The following is a 27,628-nucleotide window of genomic DNA, read 5'->3' on the forward strand; positions in this document are numbered from 1 at the left end:
AAACTGAACAATGTCGTGCAACGTATCATCAAACAATGTTTGTAGGGAAGTTTAGATGTTTATATATTTTCTTACAACATTTGGGGGTGTTGAGAGATGCTGGTAATTAAAGTAGGGTGAGTGCATTTAAACCTGGATGTACAATCAAATGTGGCAGATATGCAACTCTGCCCAAACCATTAGGGGCCCAAGGCAGACACAAATTTCCATCAAGCTCGTTTTGCCTTTTTCTGAAGAACCAGGTTGAGGTGGCCATAAACATCAGAAATGAGTCAGAAATCAGAACTTCAGAACTTGTACTTATAAACAACTTTATTCTGAAATTTAAACCAGATATCTGTAAGTCAAATCACTTTTTTTTGGCTCTTTAATTTGAACTTCTGGTAGAGTTGGCCTAAACTAAAATACAGGAAGAGACTGTTTTACAATAACGGGAACTGATTTAATGACACAATCTACTGTGTTTATTAAGATATTTTTATGGTGATGAATGAATGAAAATAAAATGCTGCATAACAAAATGCACTTAGAGTGTCTGAATTTGTTTGAGCATCTTATTTACTTCCTTGTGATTAAAAGCTGTCGAGGTATAGCTATAGCCTGTTTTACCTGTTTGTAAATTCAAATGAAACCATATGAAAATGACTGAATATCACTGGTGTAGAGAGCAGAGAGACTGGATTTCCTCCCCTGGTCTGCGCTGAACATTCACGGGGTTCACATGAAAATGTCAAACAGGGAGATTCTGTCTGTGAAACACTGAGGCGATGTATCCTGGCCATTGTTAACGTATATATATGTATTTCACTTTTTCACTTTTTATTTCAGTCTTTCTCTGCTGGAACTATTTTTAGGCAGGTCACCAGGTCTTCATCACTGATAATGCAGACAGTGTGGAAGTAAGAATATGGGTACATGTTGAGGACGGGGAAGCCCACCATTACACCTCCTGTGTATAAAAGCATAAAGTATCTAACAAACTGTTGAATTCAGAGGGCTTTCAGCGGGCATTTTCTTTTTGGAGTATACTTCCACCTTTAACCATGCACTCTGCACATTCATCTTAAACACATGCACATGCACGCATGCATGCACATTAATTGTTGCTCACATTCTCTTTCTCACTGTCTTTTTGTCAGGTAAGGATACATATAAATAGTGGTGATGATATCTAAGATGCCTTTGGGTTTAAATGGACACAAACAAAAACAAATAGTGCAGTTGGAAAGTCCAACCAATGTAAAAAAAAAAAAAGTATATAAAAGAAGTAGTGGGTAAAGGTATTTGAGTTATGGAAGTCATCATTTGAAGGCAAATAATCCCATAAACAGAGGAGTGTAATATTGTGGGGTTAAGCTAAAAAAAGAAGTTTTAAAAAACGTGTGAGCAGAAAGAGACATCTGGTCCTGGCTTCATTAAATCTTTAAAAGTTCAGCCTTAAGGTTATCATGTCAGAAATGTATGTTTACACTTACGTAGAATGGAAACAACATTTTGATTTATAAAAGATTGGATGAGGGACATACATATTCAGTGACCTAGCTTAGTATGGCTCCACTGAAATCATTCTTTACAGGCCAGATTGTTCCCGTGAGGGATCTCACTATAGCAAAAAGCCAGAAATGATCAGTTCCTAATGGGTCAGCAAGACGAGGAGAGTCCTGCTCTCCTGTCTCCTCTTTAACGTTGGGCTGAGGCCAACTGAGACATTACACGACTTCTGCAGTCTGGCACAAAAGCAGTAAACCTTTAATCTGAATTCTGTGAAGCTGGTATCAGTAACCCTGGGACAAAAACCAGAGTTACAATATTTGAATGCGCCATGGCCTTTCACATGTAAATTACACTCTGCCCCCCTAGCCGAAACAAATTACAGCCAACTGCTGGTGGCTGGATATGAATGGGCTTCCTAATGTAGTCTACATCTACAGTGGGCCAGGGAGCAGCTGGAAAAAAGAAACTGAGACGGAGGAGAATTTATGTGACAGAGCAGGGTGTGATAGTTTGCTTTATTTCATATTAAATCTACAATGCAGCCGTACTGTGACGAATGGGGCTTGGCTCTCTGAGCATCTGTCTCCAAGGACTCACTGAGGGGTAATTAGAGCTGTGGGATGATAAGGGATATTCTCCAGCCCGGCCCAGCCCAGCCCTATCAATGGTGGCACAAGGGTTGGGGCTTTACACAAATCTGTGTACAGGAGGGGGCAGGGTAGGGTGGAGCACTGGATGAAGGGCTGGATTTTTTGTAAATTACATCAGCTCAGGGTAAGAGTCATGGTTTGTGGGACCTGTCTGAGTTTTATATCACCAAGCCAATCTGCATGATGCTGCTTAATGCTTTTGGACTTATTTGGGGTGACAGCTATGAACAAAACTAGCTGGAGTGAGCTTGCAGCAATATACAATGTAGGTTCATTCATTTTTGTAGCTTTGGTTCTACTGATTAAACATGTGCTAAAACTAGGTCTGACCAGGTCATAAAACAAAGTTACCATGATTTCAATATATGACACACGTCCAGTTCACTGCTAATTGTGAAGTATTTGCATAAAAGAAGCAGTTATTCAGGTTCACCCAGAATGTAAAAAGTCTTTACATTTCATTGGCTGGTTGTTCAGTTGCAAGAATTATTTTTACACACCAGCAAAGCTTTACAAAAACAAAACTGGGGGGAAAAAAGAAGCTGCTTGTAGCCAAACTGTGAGAAAGACTTTATGTCATGTTTAGCACTAAACAAGTTAACCTATTGTAGCTGTGAGTCTGATTCTGAATTCTGATTTCTCTTCTTTGCATTTATGTTTAAGACAGTTTTTCAAATGTCCTCCAAACGAGACTCAGACCGATGTTATAAGGCCCAACATAACAGCAGAAATGTGTTTACAGTTTGGCCTTTTTTTACAGGCTTAAAATTCGTTCTTAAAGTGTGCAATAATAGATGAGTGGCTGTTCTGACAAACACGCAGATGCTAGCAAAGATGACTGAAGCTGTGAGGCTTCTGATAGGCTTCTTCACTAACTATGGAATCGCTGAACTGGACCTTTTCAAGGTTTTGGTGTCTTTTAGTGCCTTTTGATGCAATGACCTGGCCAGATTTATTGTTTGCTATATCTTTAATTGCACATGAGTGCTCCACTTTTGGCTAGTGAAATTTTATTATTATATTTGGATGTTTATTTGTATATATTTTTGTCTGTGTGATGATCATCACATGCAGTTACAAGATCTATATGGATGCAAATCGCTAATAAAGCTTTATGTGTTAGCTTGCCAGAATTCCTGACTCCTAAAAATCATCATAGCAGTGGCCAAGATGCAAAAATGAGTTTTTTCTATTGGACTTTTATGTATATTGTCTATGATTAAAACAAACTAATTGTTTAGAACCTGAATAATCAAAATCCTCACATTTGTTGCTTTGTTAGATTTTGTCAGTTTTATTACATTTTCAGACCTACAGTGTTAGAGACTGATAAGTGGGAAGCAGACATCTTTTTGCAGGAGCTTGGTTTATGCCACTACTGCTTTCCTCTGCTGCAATAGCTAAGGGCACGTGAGAAGACTTTTACTCAGGTAACAGGTGCTTAAATGTTCATGCTTACAGCCAGCAATCACACTAACCCTTCCCAAAAAGACTTAGGAACTCTTTATTGTACAACCCACTTGATGATTATTATGTTTACGTAAGCCATCAGGGTTTTTCCAAAGTGGTAATATTTATAACCAGATAAACGCAACGCTATATGGACAATGACTACAAACCTAACAATATATTTCTAGCTGTGACAGAGAGAAATAAATAAATAAAATATCAGCTTTCACACATTCAAACAAAAGATAAAAGAACATTCAAAACAATAAAGGAAAAATACAACTGGCCAGTGCACACGCATTCAAGAGCATAACCAAGGGAAGGACTCCATATTGTTGTATGCTGGGCTGCTTTTCATGATGGTGTGTTTTCTTGACGGTGTTCAATGTGCTCAGCTCACCTTGTTTTTTTAAATATATTTGTTCTTAAGTCGCTGCACTTCCAAATGGTTTACGTACTTAACTGTGTAAGATGAGAAAAGTTTAACTGGGTTTCTGTGAAGGGTAACCCAATAGTGCTCCAAAGTGTTTGGGAGCAATATGGAGGTAAGGAGAATAGCTTTAGGAATTTCACACGGGAGCAAGGGGGAGCTAGGATCTGAGGGGAAATCATCAGGGGCAAGAGTCGTCTGGAGCAAGTTTCCCAGCAGCCTTATTGCACTTAGATGATCTTTCCTCCAACAAGGGACAACGGATTCAAGATCATCTACTAGATGTGGTGCAATAACACCTTGGGCAAACCTATCCCAGACTGTTTAAACAGATAAAAACAGACAAAACACAGGAACAGCACATGACAAACATAGTGACACATAAAATACGCACAGACACAATACACAACACTGACACATCAAAGGCACGGGCAAAGGCAGGCAACCAGGCAAGACCACAACACTGACAGCACTTAACAGGAACATCACAGGACAGACATTCAGACTTTCTTCTAATACACAGATCGAAGCCATGCAAGGACGGAAAAGCATGCACACAAACTCACAGGACAAAGAGATCAACTCCAAAGCACATCCCCGCACTCTCGCTCTCACACACACCCACACGAACTTTAAACTAACCCTAAACACGAACACAGAATGACACAAGCATATTTTAGAAATCAGAAGAACCCACAGGAAAAATACTTGGACTGTTGTCTGTTATCTCTACTGTGAACTGTTGTGCAAAGTACTTTTTTTTCCATAGCAGGAAGCGCATACCTATTTGTAACTCGTATGAAGCATTTTAGAAGTACATCAAAGCTATATTTTCCCCGTGGACTCTTGTCTTGTAATATGCTGCTTGAGAACATTAATTTCAGAGAAATCACAGAGACGATATCCAGATTAATATCCACACAAATACACACTAAGGTTATATGTATTACGTTTAACTGAAAAGAAGGAACGCAAAAACAATAACAAACCAAATCAAATAAATTAGGAACAGCACGTTAGTACGATACGTCAAGCAAAGACAGGAACAAAGAAAAAGCTCCAGCCTGATCCCACGACACCTGACCGAATCAGCTCACATCACAACGGCAACACTAGAAAGTCAAAGGAATCAGAACTACAGTACCATAAAGCAACACATCACAAAAAGAAACAAGAGAGATAAAGATAAAAAACAACAACAACAGCAGAGCAACAACAGTGACACAAACTTTAAGTGACAGATACAACATTTGTCATAAATACATAATATATACATATAGATATAAAGAAAGAGGAAAAGCCAGATATACGTGTTGCAGATATTTACTTCATCATCATAGTGCCATACTCCTTGGCCATCCGGCATCTCAGAGCTCACACTACTGTCCTGATCGATTAGCCAGCGATGCACGGCGTGGGCCTAAAAGGACATACGACATAAAGACAGAGCCCGGTTAATCGCAGCAGTGAGAAGCAGAGATGGAGAGACAGAAAGGAAGAGGGAGGGTAGAGGAGGAGAAGCAGCACGGACAGAAAACAATGACAAGGAAATGATCAAAAGATTCAGGAGGAGGAACAGGTGAACATCAAATTGAGACACGGAGAGAAAACTAGGTGGAGCGAGAGGAGGACGAGGAAACCAACCCCACCCTGCCCCAACCTATCCCATCCCACCTTGCTTGTCAAACCCCACCCCAACCCCAGGAAAGAACTCCCCTGTGGGAAACAGGCCAGGTTACAATGAGTGGTATGAGCGAGATGTAGCACGACACGAGGTGGGAGGTAGGCAACACCGCTATGATGGCGATGGAGGTGGGTCTGGTGTTGGTGGTTTTTGGCTCACAGATGGATCGAGTGCGTCACTGTGGGAGAGCTGCAACTTACACACCGGAGTGAGTCGGGATTCCTTCATATCACACTTGTGCGAGTGGCACCGGGACAAAACTGCAGTGTACTTACCCTGAATGTTCATATAGAAATGCGTAACCACACAGAGTATGTGCCGTACAACACAACACCACAGGAAAAGACACCGAGCAATCTTAAGCACAGAAAGAAAAATAACATAAAGACACCAATGACAGTGTGAGTGCCTCCACATTAACACAGATACATCAGTAAATCCACAAAGGTGTGAAACAGCAAGAGTGGCTCAGCCAAAAGTAATTTAGGAAAACAGCCAACAAAACTGCATGAACTCTTGACCAGATAACCAGATAACATTTGGGTTTTTTTTCCAGGACAACTGTCTGCTCCTCTCAGAGAATCAAAGTACAATAAAAGAGACAGTGTCCCAAACTTCTCCAGACAGACAGATAGCGAGACGTCTGCTCAGACTCCTTCAGCTAACATTTAAATCAAGCACATACTGCAGCCGGTCTAGTCCCGGTCACCCTGAAACACACATACAGGATCTCATACGCATGCACCAAACCCCATCTGTTACCCTCGACTGTTGTCGTGTCAGCACCAAAAACAACCGAACACAGCTCCTTTCGCGAGGCTTGCTGCCCCATGTGGCAGAAATACTTGTCAAAATATGCAATGGGGTGAAATCGCAGAATGCAGGGATTAATTACCCTGTCATAGCTGCTACTGCACATTTACTATTTACTTTACGCAAGCAACTTTACAGTTTTTAAGATGCAGTGATGCAGGCTGTCATACCAATGGGCATTTAGCACATAAACTGTCGGCTGTCGGCATAAACTGCCCGGCTACTTTAATACTGAATGCAGAGAGGGAGAGTGAGGGCGTTACATAACCACATACGAGGGTACACACATCATAAAACACACTCCCGGGCGGCTGTCTTGTTTAAGCCTTCAACAAACCCATTTGACTTCCAAGAGATCTGTAGCCTAACCACGTAGACTGGCTCCTGCAAATCTCGCCCCAGTGCAAACTTGACTTTAAATACAAAATCAAAACACAGTCCAAATGTATTTTATACTGTAACTTGGTGTTAACCATGATTATAATTTAAACCCATATTCTAGCATGCGAAAAAATCCCTTTAAAGGATAAAACCTGTTTGTTTTTCCTCATGCGTCATATTTGTAAGGAATATTTGACACGAGAAGCAAACAGACACAGAGGGGTCAGGACCTTCTCCATCAGGTTTTGTGACTGCAATGACAGATACTGTTAAACACATAGCAGGGAAGAGGAGGGCACCACACAGGAATAGACAGAGCCAGCTCAAGGGTATAGTGAATCAAACGGTGACAGCAGAGGCCAAAGCCTCTGTTAGGACACCTGAAAATAGACAAAAACTAGCAGAAAAAGGCAGCCAGAAGGCACTGTAATTTTCGCTTTGCGGGAGCCAGCTATAAAATATAACTGCCGTATCGGGGCTTGGTCTCAGGCCGTACATGGGAAAGCAGGTGTGGAGGAGATTGCTTGCATATGTGTTAATGTCTGTGTGAGTGTGCATGTGTGGATTTGATGCACAGGGGCGTCAAGAGTTTGTGGTGAGTTACTGAGCGTGTCAGCTTAGAAGAATAATTGGATTAAGTAGCAGACGGCTAGTGATGACAGCGAGAGGGGAGTTGAAGGAGTTGAGGGGGAAGAAGAGGAGGAGTAGGGTAGACAGACTGAGGCAGAGGGGGGAGAGAGGTACTGATAAGTAAGTATAACAGGCCACTTGCTGTGGAGCCTCTGGGAGCCACGGGACAGTGAACAGACACGCAGAGGGAGCTCAAACCGTTACGCTGAAGATTAGAGCAATAAAGGAACAACACTCATAGTCTCTGAACAACTAACTAGCAGCCTCTCGGGATTTAGCATGCTTTACATCAAACTCCAAGACCAAAAGAAGACAACCGATTTGAGTCATGAAAGAGAAAGTAGATATTTATTTGCTTTCTATATGATAAAGAGTACCGGAGCAGAGTCGTTCTGGAGACTGTTACCCTTCCACATTTGCAGATTGTCCTCCACAGTGTCAGCTGGCGAGGCAGCACTGATCATACAATTTATGACCACAGCCAAAGGAAAAGGACTGTGAGTCCAAGAAAGCGTTGTATTAAAGAGAAGATAAGTATGGAAACCGTGAATCTACTCGTTAAATCCACAGACACCGCAAACATAATTCAAAATTCCCTTTATGATTGTTTTGTTTGTTACCAAAGGTGATTTGTAACTGTAGGTTACTGAGGTACAACGTCTTACAGTCAGATGACAAAATGACACCATTAAATGAACAAGACAAAGATATAGACTACATCTGCTAAACGATGGCTAGTCAGCTGTTCATGGACTTACATGATGCAGATGATTACAATCAATCACAGATTGGTCCACTGCACTTCCAGTTACTTTCCCACACAGGCTGGAAGAGGTTTTAAATATACAACAATTCATAAAAAAATGTCAACTGTTTATGCAGTCGGATGACTGCTTAAGTGAACTGCACTGTCACTGTTTTTTGCTTCACCAACCAGTTAAGGCATCAGTCACGCAAGCCTACTGGTGACCGATCAGAGACACCATGGTAACCACCGGTTGCTAGGGGAAAGTTAATATCCGCTGACCAGTTGTTAGGTGAAACCAGTGGAAAAGTGGTATGTGGCGCTGCACCTAAAACCTCCTTGTGATTGCTTTGGCTGTTTGCTTTCATTGGCTGTAGTTTCTATGAAAGACGCCAACTTGTCTGCAAACATTTGCATACCACTTGCTAACTGGTAGTGAAAACTGTGAAGAGCACAGCACAGATTGGAAACTGAGACAGCTTACCTTCACGGTAAAAGCTGTGTGTTCTGAAACATTTTAAGAACAACTATCACTCTGAAGGTAAACGTTCTCCATCTCAGGTTTTCCCTAGCGACAGGAGGTTGAGATTTAAACCTTTGAATCAAATGAAATCACTTAAATTTTCTCACAATCTGCAGATAAATTCTTGAGTTTAGCCCAAAAACCTGAATTGTGAAGTCACAGTGATAATAAAGCATGAATTCTTCTTGCACTTTTTAGTACAAGACGATACAAAAACGTGCTGTTTATTGCCCATGTTCAATTTTTTTTCACTCACATCTTGGTAACTGTGACTTCACAATGAGTCTTAATGATGAAAGTCTCAAAATAAAGAAAACCGAAGAAACATTTAACTCAAAGTTCAAAGATGAACTTTTCTTTAACTTCATGATCTCAATGGCTTGTGTACTAAAGCTTGGAAACAAAAACAGAAGCAAATTAATCATTATACTCGTAAAGAAAAAAAACAGGTTGCTTGTACTATAACGGCATTTTCTCAGATTCCCCGATTTAAAAAAAATAATGAAATCAAAATCAAGTCAAGGTCAAACATAAGCAGCCAGTCTCATTATTAGCATATTTGAAATGCTATATAACTGACTGAGCTTGTGTTCACTCAGCAGAGAAGTGGTGTGCACAAAGCTTTGCTCCAATTTAATAAGCATGCTACACATAAAGAGCTGCTCTCTGGTGCTCAGTGAATCTGCACAGCTTCAGTATCTCTTTGTGAAAATAGTCCATATGAGAAAATTACCGACTCATTAGGAAGCAAGTACCTTTCTCAAAAGAGCTACTCATTGTTCCCGTTTGTTTTGGTCCTGAAGTGCAGCGGCTTCTCTCTTGATCGTCCACCTTCCTGCCCATTATCCCCGAGTACAGAATAAATGTCAAGTAATCAAGCTCTTAATGTCACAGGTCAAAGTAGGCCAAGAGTTCCTTGTGAAAGGCTGACACAGTATCTAAACTAAATGGATCTCTACTAAATAATTCAAACAATCAAGCAAAGTTATAACAAGAGCACATTTTCATTGAGGTGGCGGATGGCAGAGCGCTACTAGGAATACCGTAAGACACCTGATTTATCTGGTCTCCGATTCTGGTTTCAACACGATCTAAACGACCACAGCAGGAAAGCATAGGGGACATGAGATGTGATAAACAACACAGGTGATTAAAGAGGAGAAATTGGTGTGTGGAGCTCAACGGAGAGTAGAGAAGTGGGAACAAACAAACAGGAAACCTTAGAAAATGCACTGAAAAGGTTAAGCAGATTTAGAATCACTTTTTTTCTGCAGCTATTTCCAGTAAGGCTGGCTGATAAAATACAAAAATTTTACATACAGTGGCCACATGAATCAATGCAAATATGCTCCTTTAAAATCAATCAGCCATATCACCAATTTGTCTGTGTTCCTATTAAAGAGGGAAAGGCATGCTTAACAATGTCATAAAATGATCCAATTATTATTTTACTTATGGTCTCAGAGCTCACACTCGCAAATCCCTTGTTATCTAGAACCAGCTGCTCTTGAATATTCCCAGATCCAGGTTTCATGTATAATTAATGTTGTTAGTGGCTGTAATACATATAGTATATTTTATATCGCATGGACACCAGTTTGGTCACCTGAAGCTGTTTAAAATGTGCTATACAAATAAACTTTAACTTGACTACATATATATGTTGCGCTGTCCTTACAAAACAACTTAATCCTCAAGTGATGCAATGCTGTCATTACAGATTTTTTTTGCTGCTCTATATAAAAAAGGACAATCTTATAATCCCCTCCAAACAAATAAATAAAACATTGCTGCTTGAAAGAGCCGGGCAAGAGGTTTTACATGTTAGCAAGCATAAATGAGTGCAGATATAGAAGAGGAGTCTTCCAGAGTAAGAGAGTAAAAAGTCCATCGAGAAAGAGCGAGAGAGGAGGAACAGGAGAGTGCTGCAGATCTCAGCCTGATTAATAATGCATCGCAGGGAACTGCCAGCTCTGTGCCCAGCAGCAACTAGCCTGAGCTCCATCAGCAGAAGAGAGGCACTTTCTGGAGGGACACAGGTGGAACTGCCAGGTGGGATGAAAGGAAAGGTTGGTGCAGTCCCCTCCACCTCTCACCTCTATCCTCACTTTCTATCTAGCGCTCCATCTGGGTTCATATTCTGTCTGTGTTTGGTGCGCACTGGTGTGTGAGCATGATCAAAGTCACTCTCTAAATCCTTTAGCCCCCATTTCAACTTTTAACTCACACATTCAGATTTCACAAAGATGAAAGAAGCGCAAATACTGGAGAGTAAGACAGACACAAACACAGCTCAGGAATCAGTAATGCTGTTGGATTTTTAAAAAAGCAGAGGTTTATGATTGTGACTGATTATCGACCTCATAAGGTGAAATTATATCAGTGTTGTGTGCAACCCAAGTGTTAAAAAAAGGCTTTATTGCATGTTTAAGCAAAGGTCCCCAGCTACCCATGTGCTGTAGCTGTGTTTTCCTGGTTTGACCTAGCCTTCACTGTCACATTTAATTGCACTGGATTGCATTACACACTAAGAAGGTCTCCCTTTCTGTCCACACCTTCTCAAATCCTCCTCTCCTCCCGTCTGCTTCTGTCCCTATGGAGGTCAGAGGTCATCAAAGCAAAAAGATTACAAAAGATTAAGAAAGAAAGATCACAGCACACAGACTCCAGACTGCTTTGATGTCCTCTGCAGAAGAAACAAAGTGCACCATCTTCTGATCTTCTGTTTTATTTCCTAATTTTCTTTTTTCTCTGGGGATTGTTGAGGCGGTTAGTAGAAGCTTCTGTTGTAACAAGAAACAACCTTTTGAGCACTCGTACGTGTGACAGCGCCATTTCTAATGTAAATAATTATAATGGTGCAGCAGTGGTAATGAATACTGTAATATTTTAAGTTCTGTTAAAGTAAGAAGGTATAAAAACAAAGAAGACACAAAATTGAATAATGGGAGGGTAAGGGAAGCTATTTTAAATGAGATTATGGGTTTTATCAATGACATGACATACCCCTCCCCTTCCTCTTCTCACTGAAAGCCGTTGCTCGTCCATCACATATTCTTTATATCCAACATTTCATTACCATAATAGAAAACATGCATGGAAAAAAAAGATAAATTCAAAGAGACAGCGCAGCCAAAATCCTGGATTTGAGGGGCTTATTTTCATCTTTCTTTCTTGTCTTCTATTCTTTTATGTTGCTCTTTTCTTTTCGCTCACAGAAATGGAAAGAGACATGCCTTTTCTTCCAGCCTGTGCCTCATTATGATGCTTTTCAGGTCTGCTCTTTTGTATGGGGCCAGCCCAGAGCCATGCACATGCATAGCGGAGCAGCCGGTGGATTACCCAGGCTCACGTCAACACTTCAACAGAACCACCTACCACTCCAGCGAACGCCGCTGCCAAGTGTACCATGAATGTTATATGCTTTAATAAGTGTAGCCAAAAAGCGATGCCAAGACTAAACCAACGGGAGCTGCAGCTGTACCACAGACATCAGCATGGACAATAGATCTAGGTCCAGGGCACAGCCGTCACAATGCCGGACAGAATGCATCACAGTTCAGCGATGGTCTAGTCACATGGAGCATCTAACAGTCTCTAACTGAATGCCAATAAGATTGGATTTTTTTTTTCGTTACTGAAAAGCCTGAGGTCATTGTCTGCTTTGAAGCTTTCAGCTTATAATCAAACATTATTCATCAAACGTGGTCAAATGATGCATTTTAATAGAAAAGTCTGGAGGCAACGCAAAGCAAAAGAAATGATAGACGATAAAAAAGAAATATGATAAATACAGGTGGTCGGTGTAAAGTTAAAAATTGCTGTAAAAAGCAAAGAAAAAGACAAAAAAAAATCCTGCTACGTTTTTCAGCACTGAGACGCATAACTCTGGATTTATCTGTGTCAGCAATTTTTCACGTGGTTACAAGAGCAGCTACTCACATTATGAGGTGCTTTCAGGCAAAGATATCCCCGCATAAAGCTGTATATCCCTGTGCAAAGGAGAAGCTGTAAAACCAGTGGCATGCTAACAAAGAGAAAATATTACCAACTAGCTGGTGAATGCAGAGATTCATTTAGCGGCAAAAGAGCTCTATAATATGCTTGAAGCAAAACAGAGGAAAAACTAACTTAATGAAAGTTTAATATGCAAAAATGACACATTTTGCTCTCACACGCTGGTACAGGAAGAAATACTAGGCTGCATTTTCTAAGAGTATGTGTGCATGTTCTTATTCATGTGTGCATATATTTTACGTGTGTACACCTGTGCTCAGCAGTTATCCAAACAGAGCAGGAGGATTTGGCGCTCATTTGTCACACCTGCACTATCACCTTCTGTGGCTTCCTCCTGGGACAGAGAGACGGATGCTCTCTCTATCGCTGCTACATGTAACGCTTGTTAAACCCCTTAGCTGTAGCAAGTCGCCCTTTCTCCATCTCACGACTGTATTTTTTTGTTTCAGCACGCACGCATAGACTACACAGACAAAGTAAATCCATGCATGTAAACACACATATGGTCACTGCACAAATAGAATATTTAATATGTTTTGAACCCACAGTTTTGAGGAACTTTTTTAAGTGTTCCAAACATTCAGACTCATCATTATTAAAGAGAACTGCACCTGTTTTGCTCTGCACATCTAAGCCTGACTCCAGGAAATCATCACTTGAGGTAAATGACCAGATATCACACATCTCCCTCAGGAGCCACAAAGGTTTCATGCAGACATGCTGTAGCTCTGTCTTTTACCAAACACAACTTAAATGCACCTAAAGTAAATCCTGGCATCTGGAATTTTCAACACTCCTGAGACTGTTCATATAATACGAGTGCAGGCAAAAAGCTGACATAGATGGCCGCCGCAGTGCTCTTAAGATGAAACTTTATTGTGAGCATCCTTGATTAGATTCACACTGGGGAAATTGAATCTGAAGGGTAATATTCTCAGGAGGGAAAACGGACAAAAACTGCAGCCAGTGAGCTATGAGGGTGAGAGACAAAGCATTAAGTCTGTCAAACCCCACAGAAAAACTGATTTGTCTTCCAAACTTTCTAAGAAAGAAAAGCATACAAACCGAGCTCTCACATCAGAAACTGTGACAGGGAAAGAAAATTACATTCAGAAAGCTTTAATGTGACACCTACAAGTTTGACGGAAAGCTTTCGCCATTTGCATTGTTGTGTTTGTCTGTATGGTTCATTCATAAGATAAAAAATATAGCAGTGAATTATCACAAATACTCTTCCTGACAGCTTTATCATCAACTGTGTACTTTTACTCACTGATTGGATTCCCACAAAGCTGGTAACTAGCTTTCTTGTTAACAATTTAATATAGATTTAAAAAGACATATAATTACCTGTTCAAGATGAAAATCAAAGTCAAAAATAAGCATCAGAATGGGGAAGAAAAGTGATTGAAGTGACTCTGAATGTGGCGATGGTTGTTGGTGACAGATAAGCTGGTCTGAGTATTTCACAAGCTACTGATTTACTGGGATTTTTCAGATTTTTATACTCAGCCTACCTGAGTATAACTGCTGCCCGTGTCCATTAGGGCTGTACCATATCATATCGTGCACAATAATATTGATATAAAAGGTACTTGAAAGGCGTACCTAATAAAGTGTCTATTGAGTGTAGAAACACTATTTTGAAAAGGAAAGGAGAGAAATATTCTGTAGACGTACTGAGGTGAGACAAAAGTTGTCCCTCCTGCTGTTACCAGTCTGACTTTAGAGAGACTCCTCCATGTGCCAACTCCTGCTTTATGTCTGTGAGGCTGCAGTACTGCTGCCACTGGTAAAGGTTTCTGTGCTTCTCTGCATGTGTGAGAGCAAGGATATGAACACACAGGGAGTCATGATGAAAACGCACAATGTTACATTAGAAATATCATCAAGCTGTAAAAGAGTCTGAGAGGAGGACACAACAAAATCACCCAAAAAATGGCCCACATTTCTGCAGCTCAGGGCGATGCCACAGCTGTGACAGCCACAGAAAGCTAGTGCGTTTATTACTTCTAGTAGACCTCTGCCCATGTGAAAGAGTCTAAGTGCACAATATTAGGCGATATATGATGGGTTTGAAATGATGGGCAATAAAGATTTTTGGGGATTCGCATGCAGCCAAATTCTTTAGAGGAAATCGAGACAGATTAATAGAAGATAACAACAAAGGTATGCAAAAGAGCAGCTCGTAACTGAATCGGCAGGAGGTATGTGTTTGAAAGACGTCATTGGATTGCTTTACTGATCAGCTGGTGAAGATGAAAAACAGATCAAAGGGTGGCAATCTGTTTTTGAAACTAATTTGAATAAATCATGACTATTTTGTTTGTTTTCTGTGGCAAAGAGAATAAAAAGAGTTTTACATTCAAAACATGTAAAACTGAACATAGCAAGTAACACAACAAACAGTCGGTACTTTGGGGAGTGACTGGTTCATTTTAGTGGTAGTTTCAGCATCACAAATATCAAGTCAACTGTCATTTAAGTAATTTAAGCAGTTGTACAAGTCCATGTACCGCAAGTCTGTATTTTTTTTTTAAATAAAATGTACTCTGACTCACTGTATAAGGACCACAATTGTACTGCATGTACACCTCTCTTTGATTTCTTGCCTTTTACGGTGCATCACTCTTACACTCTTTCTGCAGTCTTTTTTCACATATCTATCTGCAGTATTGACACACACACACACACACACACCGATGAGCTGTTGCAAAGCCGTTCATGAAGAGGGCACGTTGAGCTCCTCACTGCAGTTCTTCCCTGACTCTGTAGTCAGCACAAACGGCACGTGGCTTAAATCCACACCCATGTGAGAAACACAGGCACACTCTCATACCTTCACATTCAACTTAACAGTGCTGCAGCCACGCACGAGCCTGCACAGATTACCTGCGTGTAAATCAGCGTCCTCGTAAAGAAACGTCTAATTGCTCACATGCAGTCACACACAGCGAGCAAGCTGAATGCATCTAAAAATAGCAACCCACTGGCACCCCCACCATCATCACTATTCTATTCATCATCCCTTATCAGCAGTGTGGGGCTCAGTTGTTGGACAGTCAAACCGCTTTCATGGAGCTTTCCTAGTCTCTCCATTGGCACAGACAGTGATATCACCATACCCTCTTTTCAATTCTTGTCCTCCATCTCTTCTCTCTGATATTTCCGTCTTGTATCCCTAAGCCCCTTCCCTTTTCTTTCCCCTCATCCTCTCTTTTTCTCTCTCTGGATTCTTAGTGGGAATGACATTCACTAAAGTGCAGAAAGAAAGATGAGGGAGAACAGGAGGTGACATCCCAGAGGACAACTTTTACCTTGGATGAGTAGACCTATAGAGACAGAAGATGTCATAACTACTACTAACATAACAGATAAAAGCAGATGCATCAAAGAGATGAATAAGGGAGTCCTTTTTTTTGGAGAACCAACCCTGAGAAGAACAGCTGGTTTCTGTAATGGAGTAATCTGCTTATATCAAGTGATTAATCTTTACAGTAAGTCTGAATTATCAGGAAACGCTAAAAAAAAAAAAAAAAAAAAAAAAAAAAAGGACTGAGATGACATTTTGGTATTGTTTGATGAACAGCTACAACTGAAAAGTGTTAGGTATACTGACACAACATGTATCAAATGCTCAGTATTGAGAAGCATTTTTCATCCACTTTCCCAGTTCCAGGTTGCGGGCAGGGGGACTGGAGGCTGTTCCATCTGTCACAGGGCGAAAGGCAGGGTACACCCCCTAAAGGTCAGCAGTAACACTGAGTTACTTCTGACAATTTACCTTCAGAGTGCCTTTAATAAATTATTATACTCAATACCCAAGAACATCATCTCCTGGTCAAAATGGTCGTGCTATGATTCCCAAAACTGAACCATAGACGGACGAATGATGATGTTGTTTCATCTGAGAATAAACATGTAGTAAAAATGACTCTTACAAAGTGAGAAACATGGTTCAGATTCATGCAAAGAAAAGGTTATATGCATTTGTGTTTGTTCTTTTTCATTTGTTGTACAGTGACGTTAACACACTGCCACTTTCTGGCTGTAATAGCAGCATCATAAACTCAGGGATGCTATGTAAGGTCGGGCGATTGGACGAATATATTGACTATTGATGATAGGCTTTCACTGATCATTTTCACAAGGGCAATTTATTTAATTATGTATTTATAATACATGCATTTCTATTACATGTCCAAAGACATGCAGTTAGTGGGGATAGGCTAATTGATCAATCTAAATTGTATAGGTGTGAATGCGGGAGTGAATGTGAGCACGAATGGTTGTCGGTCACTGTGTGTTGGCCCTGCGACAGACTGACAACCTGCCCAGGGTGTACCCCGCCTCTCGCCCAATGACAGCTGTCATAGGCTCCAGCATCCCCTGCAAACCTGAAAAGGATAAGTGGAAGCGAATGTATGGATGTATTTATTTGCCCATGAGTACGTTTGCTAAAAATGTTGGGTGAAGCTCAGAGAAGCAGCCAACGGAAAAAATAATAGCGCTCTTCCAGCTGTGAGCAAATGCACCCTCCCCAGATGGCGCCCAAATGTAGCGATTCATTTGCTCAAACTCATGACAGACGGAAAGAAAGGTAGTCGCCCATGTTCAGAAAAAAAATGTATTTAAATTTTTAAAAAAAAACCATAATGGTGGGGAGGGAATCAAAGAGAACTGTGCTTACAGGCCGATCCAGTGTTTGTCTGTCTTACACACTTGACCACACAACAAATACAAAATAAAACAAAAAGCAAGTTAAAAATCCAAATGTCTCTTCCAGCGAACATAAAAAAATCTCAGACGTAAAGTTAGGTCTTTTGTGCAATCTCAAATAAGTATATAAATAAGTAAATAAATAAATAAATGAATAAATGAATAATCCAAAAAGTAATTAATCCTGAAACAAACAAAGAAGATAAAATATTCCCTCCAAACAAAACGTATAGAGTCTAAATGCGCAAAGCAGTCCGTGCACAATTACATTGCTCCGCCCATCAAAAGTCACCTGCTCGAATGTATCGCCTATCGTTGGTTATTGGACTGACGATTGACAATTTTTCCCTTTTTTTTCTTGCTAGAACATCTAACAAGCATGTCTGGGAAAACCTTCATTTTGGGATTTCTTTTGTCAGTTCACTACTCTGACAAGATACAAGTCCTCTGCAAAAGTGTTATCTAAAAAAAAATAATCCAAAACAAATCCAATTCCACACCCAGACTTCAAAGATTATTCATCGCACATTGTTCAGCTCCACAACATGTTTCACAAAATGCGGCGGGAAAAATGTTCTTCCTGGCTGACAAGCGCAAACAAAACAGAAATAACCGGAAAATGAAAAATACCTCATCGGAGTAACAGCGGGTTATAAAAAAATAGTCTTTGCTTTAAAGTTATGCAGAATCGAATAGTTATAAGACTAATATATCACTTGATTTGGTGGGTTGCCTACAAAATGCAAATATGATTTCAAAATACAATTTACTTGTTACACATGATTGATGCTTATAAAATAGAGCAATGATGATACCGCAGTTGCACCTGGAAGAAAAGAAACTGGAAAAAGGAAAAGAAAAGAAAAAAACAAGTCTGAATCATTTTATAACAGCCAGAAATGATGCATGATGTTGGCTGCAGGTGTGAATCGGCTCCAAAAGTAGTTTAATAAACCTAATGGTGAAAAACGAGGTGACAATAAACTAATTGGCTGACAGAGCTCTTTTGAAGAAGTTTATACTTCCACTAAAATGAGGCGCATCCATTTTAAGCTGTCAGATTAGCAGTCTGAAGAGTCTGAAGTTCCAGCAAACTCTGCATCTTATGAGCCTTTTTTTTTTCTCTGCAGTACCGTCTTCTCGGTTTTTGGACATCATCTACGTGCAGATCCTTTACATGGTGGCCTTGAGAAATGAAACAGGCCAATATGGACCTCAAAGTAAAAAATGACTTCAACAAACCCGTGACGATCCTTTTTGGGGGATCAAATAGTTCATCTAAATGAATATCACCGTTTCTACAGATCCCTTTGTGTCACACCGACAGTGAACTCACAAACCCCTGTCACTCAGTATCTAAATTAACTTCCCCCTCACACTATTTGAAGATGAAAACACACATACAATAAGCTCTCTCCACTAATGCACACCTGTGGCCTGAGAAGAAAAATACATTTCTGTTCTCACAAAACATGTTTTCCCCTTTTAAAGGAGACACATACCGACCACAAAGAAGTCCCTAACCCTCAGCAGGACCCACTGAAACAGGAAGAGAGCACTTGAGTTGGGATTTTTTGGGTAAGTGTGGCTTAAGGGGGTTGTCCACACTGAAGACGTATAAAGAGGCGCACATGGAAAGGCTGGGGTCAGTTCAAGGGCTAAAGAGAAAGAAAAGCAGCAGAGAGTAAAAAAAGATTTGAGCATCTTAGAAACTGGAGAGCTGCGAAGAAACAGGGGGAAAAGTACAAAGGAGAGGGGAGAGAGCAGTAGGTTTTTGGATGTGATGAGAGTGCACATTGTAAGTGAAGCTGTACACGATAAGAGGGGTCAAGAGGGAGAAAAACAGCGAAAAGGTGATATACTGTTGGCCCTACAGAGGCGGCGTGTTTTCACTGGGAAACACAATGTGTGGGAAAATACTCTGAAAAAAAATTATCATCAGTGAGAGGTGGGATACCAGGTACAAATATTTTGGATCAAAGTAAGTGAACTGGCAAATCAGCAATTAGTTCTGTAATTCAAAATGAGAAAGGAAACAGCGTGCTCTGAAAAAAGCTGCGAGCTTCTGTTGGAAATATCTAAGACATGGTACGACAGAGCAACATCACAGGAGTGTCCCGCTCAGTGAAGATAACACACAGCAGTGCTAACAGATTAAAATTCACAGGAAATATCGAGATTTAAAATATCAAACTGTTCTTTTATTGCAGAGCTTTTAAACTGGGTAGAATAACAAAAGCTCCCAACACTGTGCAACAACTTTGACTGCACTCTTCTTAGCAGGCTCAAACACAATACCTTTAAATAGTGATAACCTTAGACAGGATGAAAATGTAAATAAATAGAGCGTTCAGGTTGAAGTGTCACAGTTTGGTGTTTGTGTGAATTAGTAGAGGATAATGCTGGAAGCAGCAGGTTAACATAATCAAGACAATCACAAGGAGGGAAGCTCAAAGTAAGACACACGAAGCCACTAATTATGAAGTAAAACAGGAAATAACAAGAGAACCCAAATAAAAGCACTGAGGAGGCAATAATGATAATAACCTGAAGGCAAAAACCAAAATATAGTGTCATAAAAACAAGAGTAATAAAAATAACAATAATCAAATCAGTGAAGTAAAATAAAAACAAATCAACCTTAAATAGAATCAAAACTTAAAATACTAAGACATAGAAAAGAAAAACCCCTCGTACATTAACTAATTGAAAAATATGTGTTCTTGATCCAATTTATAAATTGAAACGTCATTGTGAACATATCCAGGATGGACTTCTTTACACTAAGAGAAATCAAACCAGAACTAGACTTCTGTAGTAGCTCGTCTGGTTTACAATCCATCAGACTTCACAGACCTGTCACTGACCTCGACCTGTGCGCAAGTTTCACTCAAATCTGACCAATACCCTGGAAGAAATGGTGATTCTTAGTCTTCATCACTCCTTCAGCCAAATGAGCTAAAAATGTAGAGACTTGAGATCACTTTGAGTTCTGTGTTGGCCATGAATTAATATGATTTTGATAACACTGATCTGTATACTGTATACATACAGATTATTTGAATAAGGTGTAAATAGGAGTAGCGTACTGTCAGCGCTCTGCTGGTCAAACTATGTAATGACGCCTCATAACGCACGATTTGAGAAAATGGGTACATTCACTCTGTGTTTTTGTTTTTTGCTCAGATAACTGATATGTCTTTGAATTATCAAATTATCATTGAACAAAAATTTATGAAACTTAAACCAGTTATAACAACAATAAACTGATTCATCACCAAAAACTAATACCAACTGTGATGAGTTGGTATTATTCCTTCTTACTTGCTTCAGTGCAGATAAATCTGTGGCAATCAAAACAAGCATCCTTTACTGAATTATATTAAACACTCGGCGGACACTTTATTCAAATGGCTGTTTGCACAAATACACAATCAGACAATCACATGGCAGCTACATGCATACGTGGTCGACGACACCTGCTGAAGTTCAAACCAAGCACCAAAATAACAGGTGCAATTTCCGTCCATTAAGAACAAAGTGAAAGTGAAGCTAAAATTCACACAGGCTCACCAAAATTGGTCAACGATTTCAGTTTCGATTTACAGATGGCAGCACGAGAATTTGGAGTGATCGACATGAAAGCATGGGTCAGCAAGCGTCAGACAATTGATGGTGATGATGTAAAGCTTCTTAGTAGCAACTGAACATCATTTAAATGCCGCAGCAGGCGCATGCCAATATCAACAGATTAAATAAGGAGGTCTATATATCCGTCAGCATCTCTCCGGATCATAAATGCCTGTATGCATCTGCAGAGGCAAAGGACGAAACTTACCTCTCCTCCCATTAAATCATTCATGACCCCGCAGTGCTGTGGACCACACAGTGCCAGACCTGCCTCCACTAATCTGTCTCCACTTTGACAGTAAGCGCACACACCATTAGACTCACTGTTTTAAGCTCTGCAGTGAAATACGGCTTCTTGGACAGCAATTACAAATGCTCATCCAAGCAGGTAGACATTCAAAAAACTCTCAGGCCGTCAGTGCTTATTTGTGTCTTCCTGCTCCGGCTCCATACACCTGTATCCTCCGCTCACCTCCCTGGCAGTATCCCTCAACAAAATGTCTAAATCTGCTCCTTGCTCTGATAGTCTCTTTCACTGCCTGGCACTTCCCTCACTATCAATCAGTCACACATGTCCATATTCATGAGGTCTGCAGAACATCTAGAAGGGCACACTGGGTACCAATCCATGGATGTTCCCTTAAATACCGTCCTTCTATTTCTGTTAGGTTGTCCTAAGAGCAAATGAACCTTCAAAGCCCTGCTGTCCTTAACTATGTGCTCAAAGACATTTTTTAATTCTGTATTTAAAACAAGAAACAACCCAGAGGAGAACCTTTACTTACAAAAAGCCATCACCACTCTGTCCTAAATAATATACTGTGGTTATTTATAGGATGCACCCAAGTTGTATATGCAGAAAAGATTAAGCCATGGGTTGAGTTGCAGAGAAATAGCGATGATTTACTAACAGTGAGGCAACTTTTGCACCATATGACAAATAAGTCACATCATTTAGATCATATACTGTCAAAATAGCCACTGATTTAAAGTCATTTATACGTATTAGAATCAGTCTTCATTCCATTTAAAAAGTTTTACAGAACAACTCACTAAATATTCCATTTTGCTGAGGTTTTGGGGAAATTATATGAATTTTTAACTTCTTTACCCTTCCATCTTCCTGTCTATCAAGCCCATGACTGAACGAGTGCAGAAATCTTTAATGAATAATTGATGACTCTGCGTAACAGTATTGCAGAACAGCGTTGAATTGCTGCACTGGATCAGAGGGAGAGGCGGGTGTGAACACAGCTTGTGTGTGTACTGCACGCTCTGCTGGTATCTGGGGCAATGTGTGACACCGTGTGTGTCGGATAAAGATGGAGTCCTCCAGGCATCCTACGCAACACAACACAATGCAATCGATTCCTTGTGAAGGAAGTGCGAGTCCTTCACACTTCCTGTCCTCTCGCCGCATTTCGAAGATGATCTCTGACCCGGCTGAGAGCGAGTGACTGCATCACGCTGTGCTGTCAGACTGCTTTAGATCCCGACCAAGTCATAGTGAAGCTGAATGTAAACGAGCTCTGACCTCGCTCTGACCAGCAGAGGGAGCTAAGACCAGCTCATCCCCGCTATTAATCCATCCTCAAGGAATGAAATACGTCAATCCTGATAATCCAAATCACACACGCGCATTAGATGCAGTTTCTTCAGGCAATCAAGGACAAACATCTGGATGGCTCGCCAGATTTATAGCGCCGCATCTCAGTTGTGACACCACATTCATTTCAGTACACATCTCCCTCCAACTTCTATTGTTCTCAGACTCATCCATGCAGCACCATCTGAAAATGCAACTAAGAATATTTCTCATTAATCTTACTACAGATGTCTAAATTGCTGTGCTGAGCCGCATCTTTGGTGGCAGCGCATATATTCATCCTTACTTGCAGCCATACAGTCGGTTATTGTTGCACCCACATCAGTTCTAGTGTATATAGGTAAAGAAGCTGAATTTGGTTGACAGTTTTAATCTTCCAGTGGTTCAATACGCTTCAGTTTTACAATAAATAACTTTGCTGTGGACAATATATATTTTCATCAGGTTTACTAAAGTTTAGAAAAACAAAACTTAAAACAGATAAATATGACACCAGTGCTGTCAGCCCACAACAAACAAACAAACAAAAAATCCCAAACTGTGCCTAACATTACAGAGTTATTTGGGATTAAAACAGTTTAAGCCACACAGAAAGGATTTTCACTCAGCAGAACTGCTTGCTGCACACCGAGGAGATTTTCACACTCACGCATACACCTCTGCTAAGTAGTGAGGTATTCTGAGCACATTACACAACAGCAGGGCTGAAGTTCAAGGATGTTACAAGCGTGTAAAAAAAACTAGCATGCGAATCCCGAAAATAAGCACACAGAGGAAATACTGAATCTAGTTCATATTTGGACATTTGGTTCAAATAAGTGAAAGTACACACTTAAAGCTCAAGTTGAGAATTTAACTGGTTTAGCCCAGCTGCATGCTGTGAGGTTTACTATATCGTGCAGTCTGGCACATTAATATTCAGCTCGATGTGACGCATGAGAGAAAACAGGAATCCTGTTAAATATAAATAAGTTATCGAGATAGAAAAGGTTTGAAGAATACTGAGAAAAATGAAAGATCGGAGAAAAGGGTGATGGGGGAAATGGAGCAGTGAAAACAAGGGAGTAAGTGTTGCGATAGATTCAGTTTCATCGACTCAGCAAAATGCAGAACTGACTGGGATGAAGTGACGGTGCGGGATGTGGGGCAGGAAAACTGGTGAATGATGGGAGAACAGCAAGTCTGTGAGGGAAGTTTTTTTATGATAACCTTCAGCTTCCTGAGCAAGGACAAACACGAGAGATGAAGGATAACATGAGAGGGACATCGATGCATTTTGCATTTTAAACTGACAGTTTAAAAAATTTCACAGTCAATAAATAAAAATAATAAATGCTGAGTCTCGTTTAATGTACTAAACACTACCTACACAATCTCAGACACTAAAGTGAAGTCAGATATCTGGTTTATTCAACCAGCTGGCTTAGCCTCAGTAATATCAGTTTTTTTACACCATGCCAAATTTACCACTAATAACTCTATTTGGGAATCAAAAATACTCTAATGTAGAACTTATTTTGGCATTTATTGTAGATTCAAACATTTGATTAAAGAGAACAATTGATGTGTTTTGTGACAAGCTGGTAGTAACACTGGCACTAAGTAACCTTTGGTTCTTTGCCAAGCTGTCTGCTATGTGCAGACACAACACCAGTTTATCCCCTTGAGTTAGGTGGGGGTTTTTTAATGCTTGAATGATTCATAGGAGAGTCTTAATTGGTTTAACAAATGAACAAAAAAACCATTCCCCTGAATGCCCTTTGAGGGACGTTCGGAAAGCCTGGAGAATTATTGTTCAGTACGGCTTCGACAGATCACAAGAAAGTCTGGCTTCTTGGAACTGTAGTGGCTCAAGACTTTTGCACAGTACTGTCTCTGTATGTATCTGTCTGTTGAACATGGGGTTTTGCACTATGTAAGTGAGTGCATGTTTGAGCAACTCTAGGTAAATATGTATCTGTGTAAGTGAATGCATGTTTGCATATATAAATTCTAAGCATGTACACAGGTATGAATGCACATGTGGGACAGGTTGTTTGAAAGGAACGACTCAGTAAATGACTGTTGTCATTTACTAATAGAGAGGAAGACGTAGACCTATACAAGTTTATAGCTCTTCCCTTTCAAGTATAAAATTTGATTACATATACAATATCACCCTTTTCCCTAACAAATATGAATTACATTTTGTTCTTTTAAATATTCTGAATAAACTTTATATATTAGGTTTATAGTAGAAGACTGAACTGTACAGCTGGCTCATTCGATTAAGTCATGAAATTGTCTTAGATTCATTTTGTCCATCAGCTTATGAGTGAATCATTTGATCTCTGAGGAGAACTGCTCCCATGGAAAGGCAGCTCTATACAAAGTTTTTATATTGTTTATCTAAAGCTCACGAGTTAAAGCGCTTACAGCAGTAACACCAGACTTTGTATACCCATCTTAACCATTACAAACATTTACCAAAGATGTCAGTCATATGTGTTCAGTAGATACAGACATGAGCTCCGTGAGCTTTTTATTCCATGACTATCTGCCACACGCTCTACAATTGGAAAGAATATACAACATGCTCACTCTCATACTTTCTCAAGCCTTTCACCAATATGTAGCAATTAAAGGTCTGTGCCTAAGGAAGTGCTGAAGCCAAATTCAAAGTGCTCTATGCTCTGACAAACATTTTCTCCATTACCACCACACTAACTGTCCTGCACTGCTTAAGGCTACACTATATTGGTTAAGACTCTGTAAGGGAGGAAAGGATGAAAAGAATAGTGGCTGCAGAAGTGAGGCAGTCTATGAGTAGACTAAAAAAAGAGCAGAAAAGGAGATGGGGACACGATGAATGTAGCGTCGTCTGTATCTAACTCCAGCCATCAATAAAAATGAGCAAGAGTTCTTTATGGATCTGTCAGGCTCTTTGCATGCCGGTGAACAAACCAGATTTTCAGTGCTGCATGTAGTTGTAATGGCACTCTGCTATGGATGTGTGGCTAAGAGCATGTAATGTTACTGTGCAGGCAACATTTAGAGGACTGCGTTTCTGTGTTTCTGACAGACATAATTAGATCCGTCACTGGGCCAGCTGTTGCCGTTCAGCAGGGTCAGGATCATGCCCCCCCCCCCCCCCCCCACACACACACACACACACACACACACACACCCAGAGTAGCAGAGCGATCAAGAGAAGGCAGATCAAACTATCACTGAGAGCAGAAGTTTAGCTTTACTTTCATTTTAAGGACTTTATTCACAAATAGCTTGAAAAGGATTCTTGAAAAAGACTCTTATGGATACGGGCATTTTTAAAATCATGATTTATTAAGAAGAAGTGAGCTGTAGAAGTGGGAATCCAGAAATTATCTGAGGAACACAAAGTGAATGAGATATCATCTTTTCTATCATGATTAGAAAGTCTCTACATTAACACTAGGTGGCGACGTCCAACTCCATTACAGAGCACTGTGCTGACTAAGGGCTGGCTGACAGTAGACGTGTGTGTGTGTGTGTGTGTGTGTGTGTGTGTGTGTGTGTGTGTGTGTGTGTGTGTGTCTCGAGTCTACAAACATGTGTGCTTACATGTGATCAAGTACGAGGTGCTGCTGACCTTGTAAGGATGCTGCACACATGCAGATTCTCCTTCACCCTGAGCTGATACCAGTAAAGTGTCCAAGGACTCACCGCCCTCCTCCTCAGCCCAAGCCGTAATTAACAGTGTACTTTTGAGGATGGGTTAAAGGCAGCTTAAACAATATAACATATAAGATCTAAAGTTTTACAAATGTGTGTTGTGGGAGTCGATTATTCCCCGTCTACACACACCACACTTCCGTTTTCCTGCTGACAGAAAACACCAGGCTGTCGTTACAGTAAAAGTGACTCCATCCCTCCCTCCTTCCTCTCACTGTTGCTCACTTAATCTCCCTCGCTTCACTCTCTCTCTCTTTCTCTTAATGTGGATCTATAGAGTTTAGCGCAATCTCAGAAACTGAGAGAGAAGAGAGGGAGCTGTTAGGAATCGAATCCATGATCTTGCAGTGTTGCAAAATGCTGCAAGCAACTGTGGCAGAGAGCGGGGAAGAGGGTAGGGGTAGTGGTCTGCACTAAAAAGGGGGAAATGGTAATGGGATGGATGGAGGAATTTACTCTAGCAGGGACGAAGAAGAGAAAGGGGGTGGACACCTTGCTCTGCATTTACTCAAGAAAAATCTCTGGGGTCAGCCAATTAGAGGCCGGGTGACACCGCTATCCTCCCAGCTAGCCTGTAAATCCTGCTCCACAAGACAACCCACGTGCCTCTGTTCAATGAACACATGGCCTCGTAAAGAGACACACGAGCAAGAAAACAATTAAACACATAGACATTAAAAAATAAAAAATAAAAAATCAGTTCTAAGTAAATAATGAAATCACACAAATATGGCCAAATATGAATTCAAGTCAACATTTAATAGGATCACTACCATAGCTGCCCAAACCTGCCACGGTACTATGGGTGACTGTAATATGACTGTGACGTGTGTTTACATGAAAATAGTGCATTTGAAAACTAGACAATGACAAGCAAAAGTTATTTTAAGAATATTTTGCACATTTATAGGAAAATAATAAAATAATATCACATTTTTTCTACTAATCAGACTCTTCACTAAAGTCATTGCTAAAGTAGCCTTGGCAGCTATGACTGTTTTTCTTGGGAATGATCATACAAGCTTGCACTCTTCTGTTTCAAGTTTGCGTCATTCACCTTGAACTGCTCATGCTTGTAGGGGTTGAGCACTGGTGTCGGTGTACAGACATTTTTCAGTCTCTCAGGAAGTGATGCCGGGCGTAAACCACTCCATATGTGTTTTA

At 40.4% G+C, this 27,628-nt stretch overlaps 1 protein-coding gene across 9 annotated transcripts in view; it reads right to left on the reverse strand.

Moving 5' to 3' along the window:
- ank1a (ankyrin 1, erythrocytic a) overlaps positions 1–27,628 on the reverse strand; it is an 86,309-nt gene that overhangs the window by 47,843 nt on the left and 10,838 nt on the right. For 8 of the 9 annotated variants that reach the window (XM_085475446.1, XM_085475440.1, XM_085475445.1 and 5 more), the window contains exon 3: positions 5,351–5,443. The exons of the other annotated variant lie outside the window; for it this stretch is intronic. In XM_085475446.1, the coding sequence (XP_085331572.1) occupies positions 5,351–5,443 (93 nt within the window). The remainder of the gene's footprint in view (positions 1–5,350; positions 5,444–27,628) is intronic. 9 annotated transcript variants of the gene reach the window in all.

The sequence above is a fragment of the Copadichromis virginalis genome, linkage group LG12 (assembly GCF_057382275.1).
Source record: "Copadichromis virginalis isolate Kocher_CV1m ecotype Utaka linkage group LG12, C_Virginalis_male_GT1.1, whole genome shotgun sequence".
NCBI classification, from domain to species: domain Eukaryota; kingdom Metazoa; phylum Chordata; class Actinopteri; order Cichliformes; family Cichlidae; genus Copadichromis; species Copadichromis virginalis.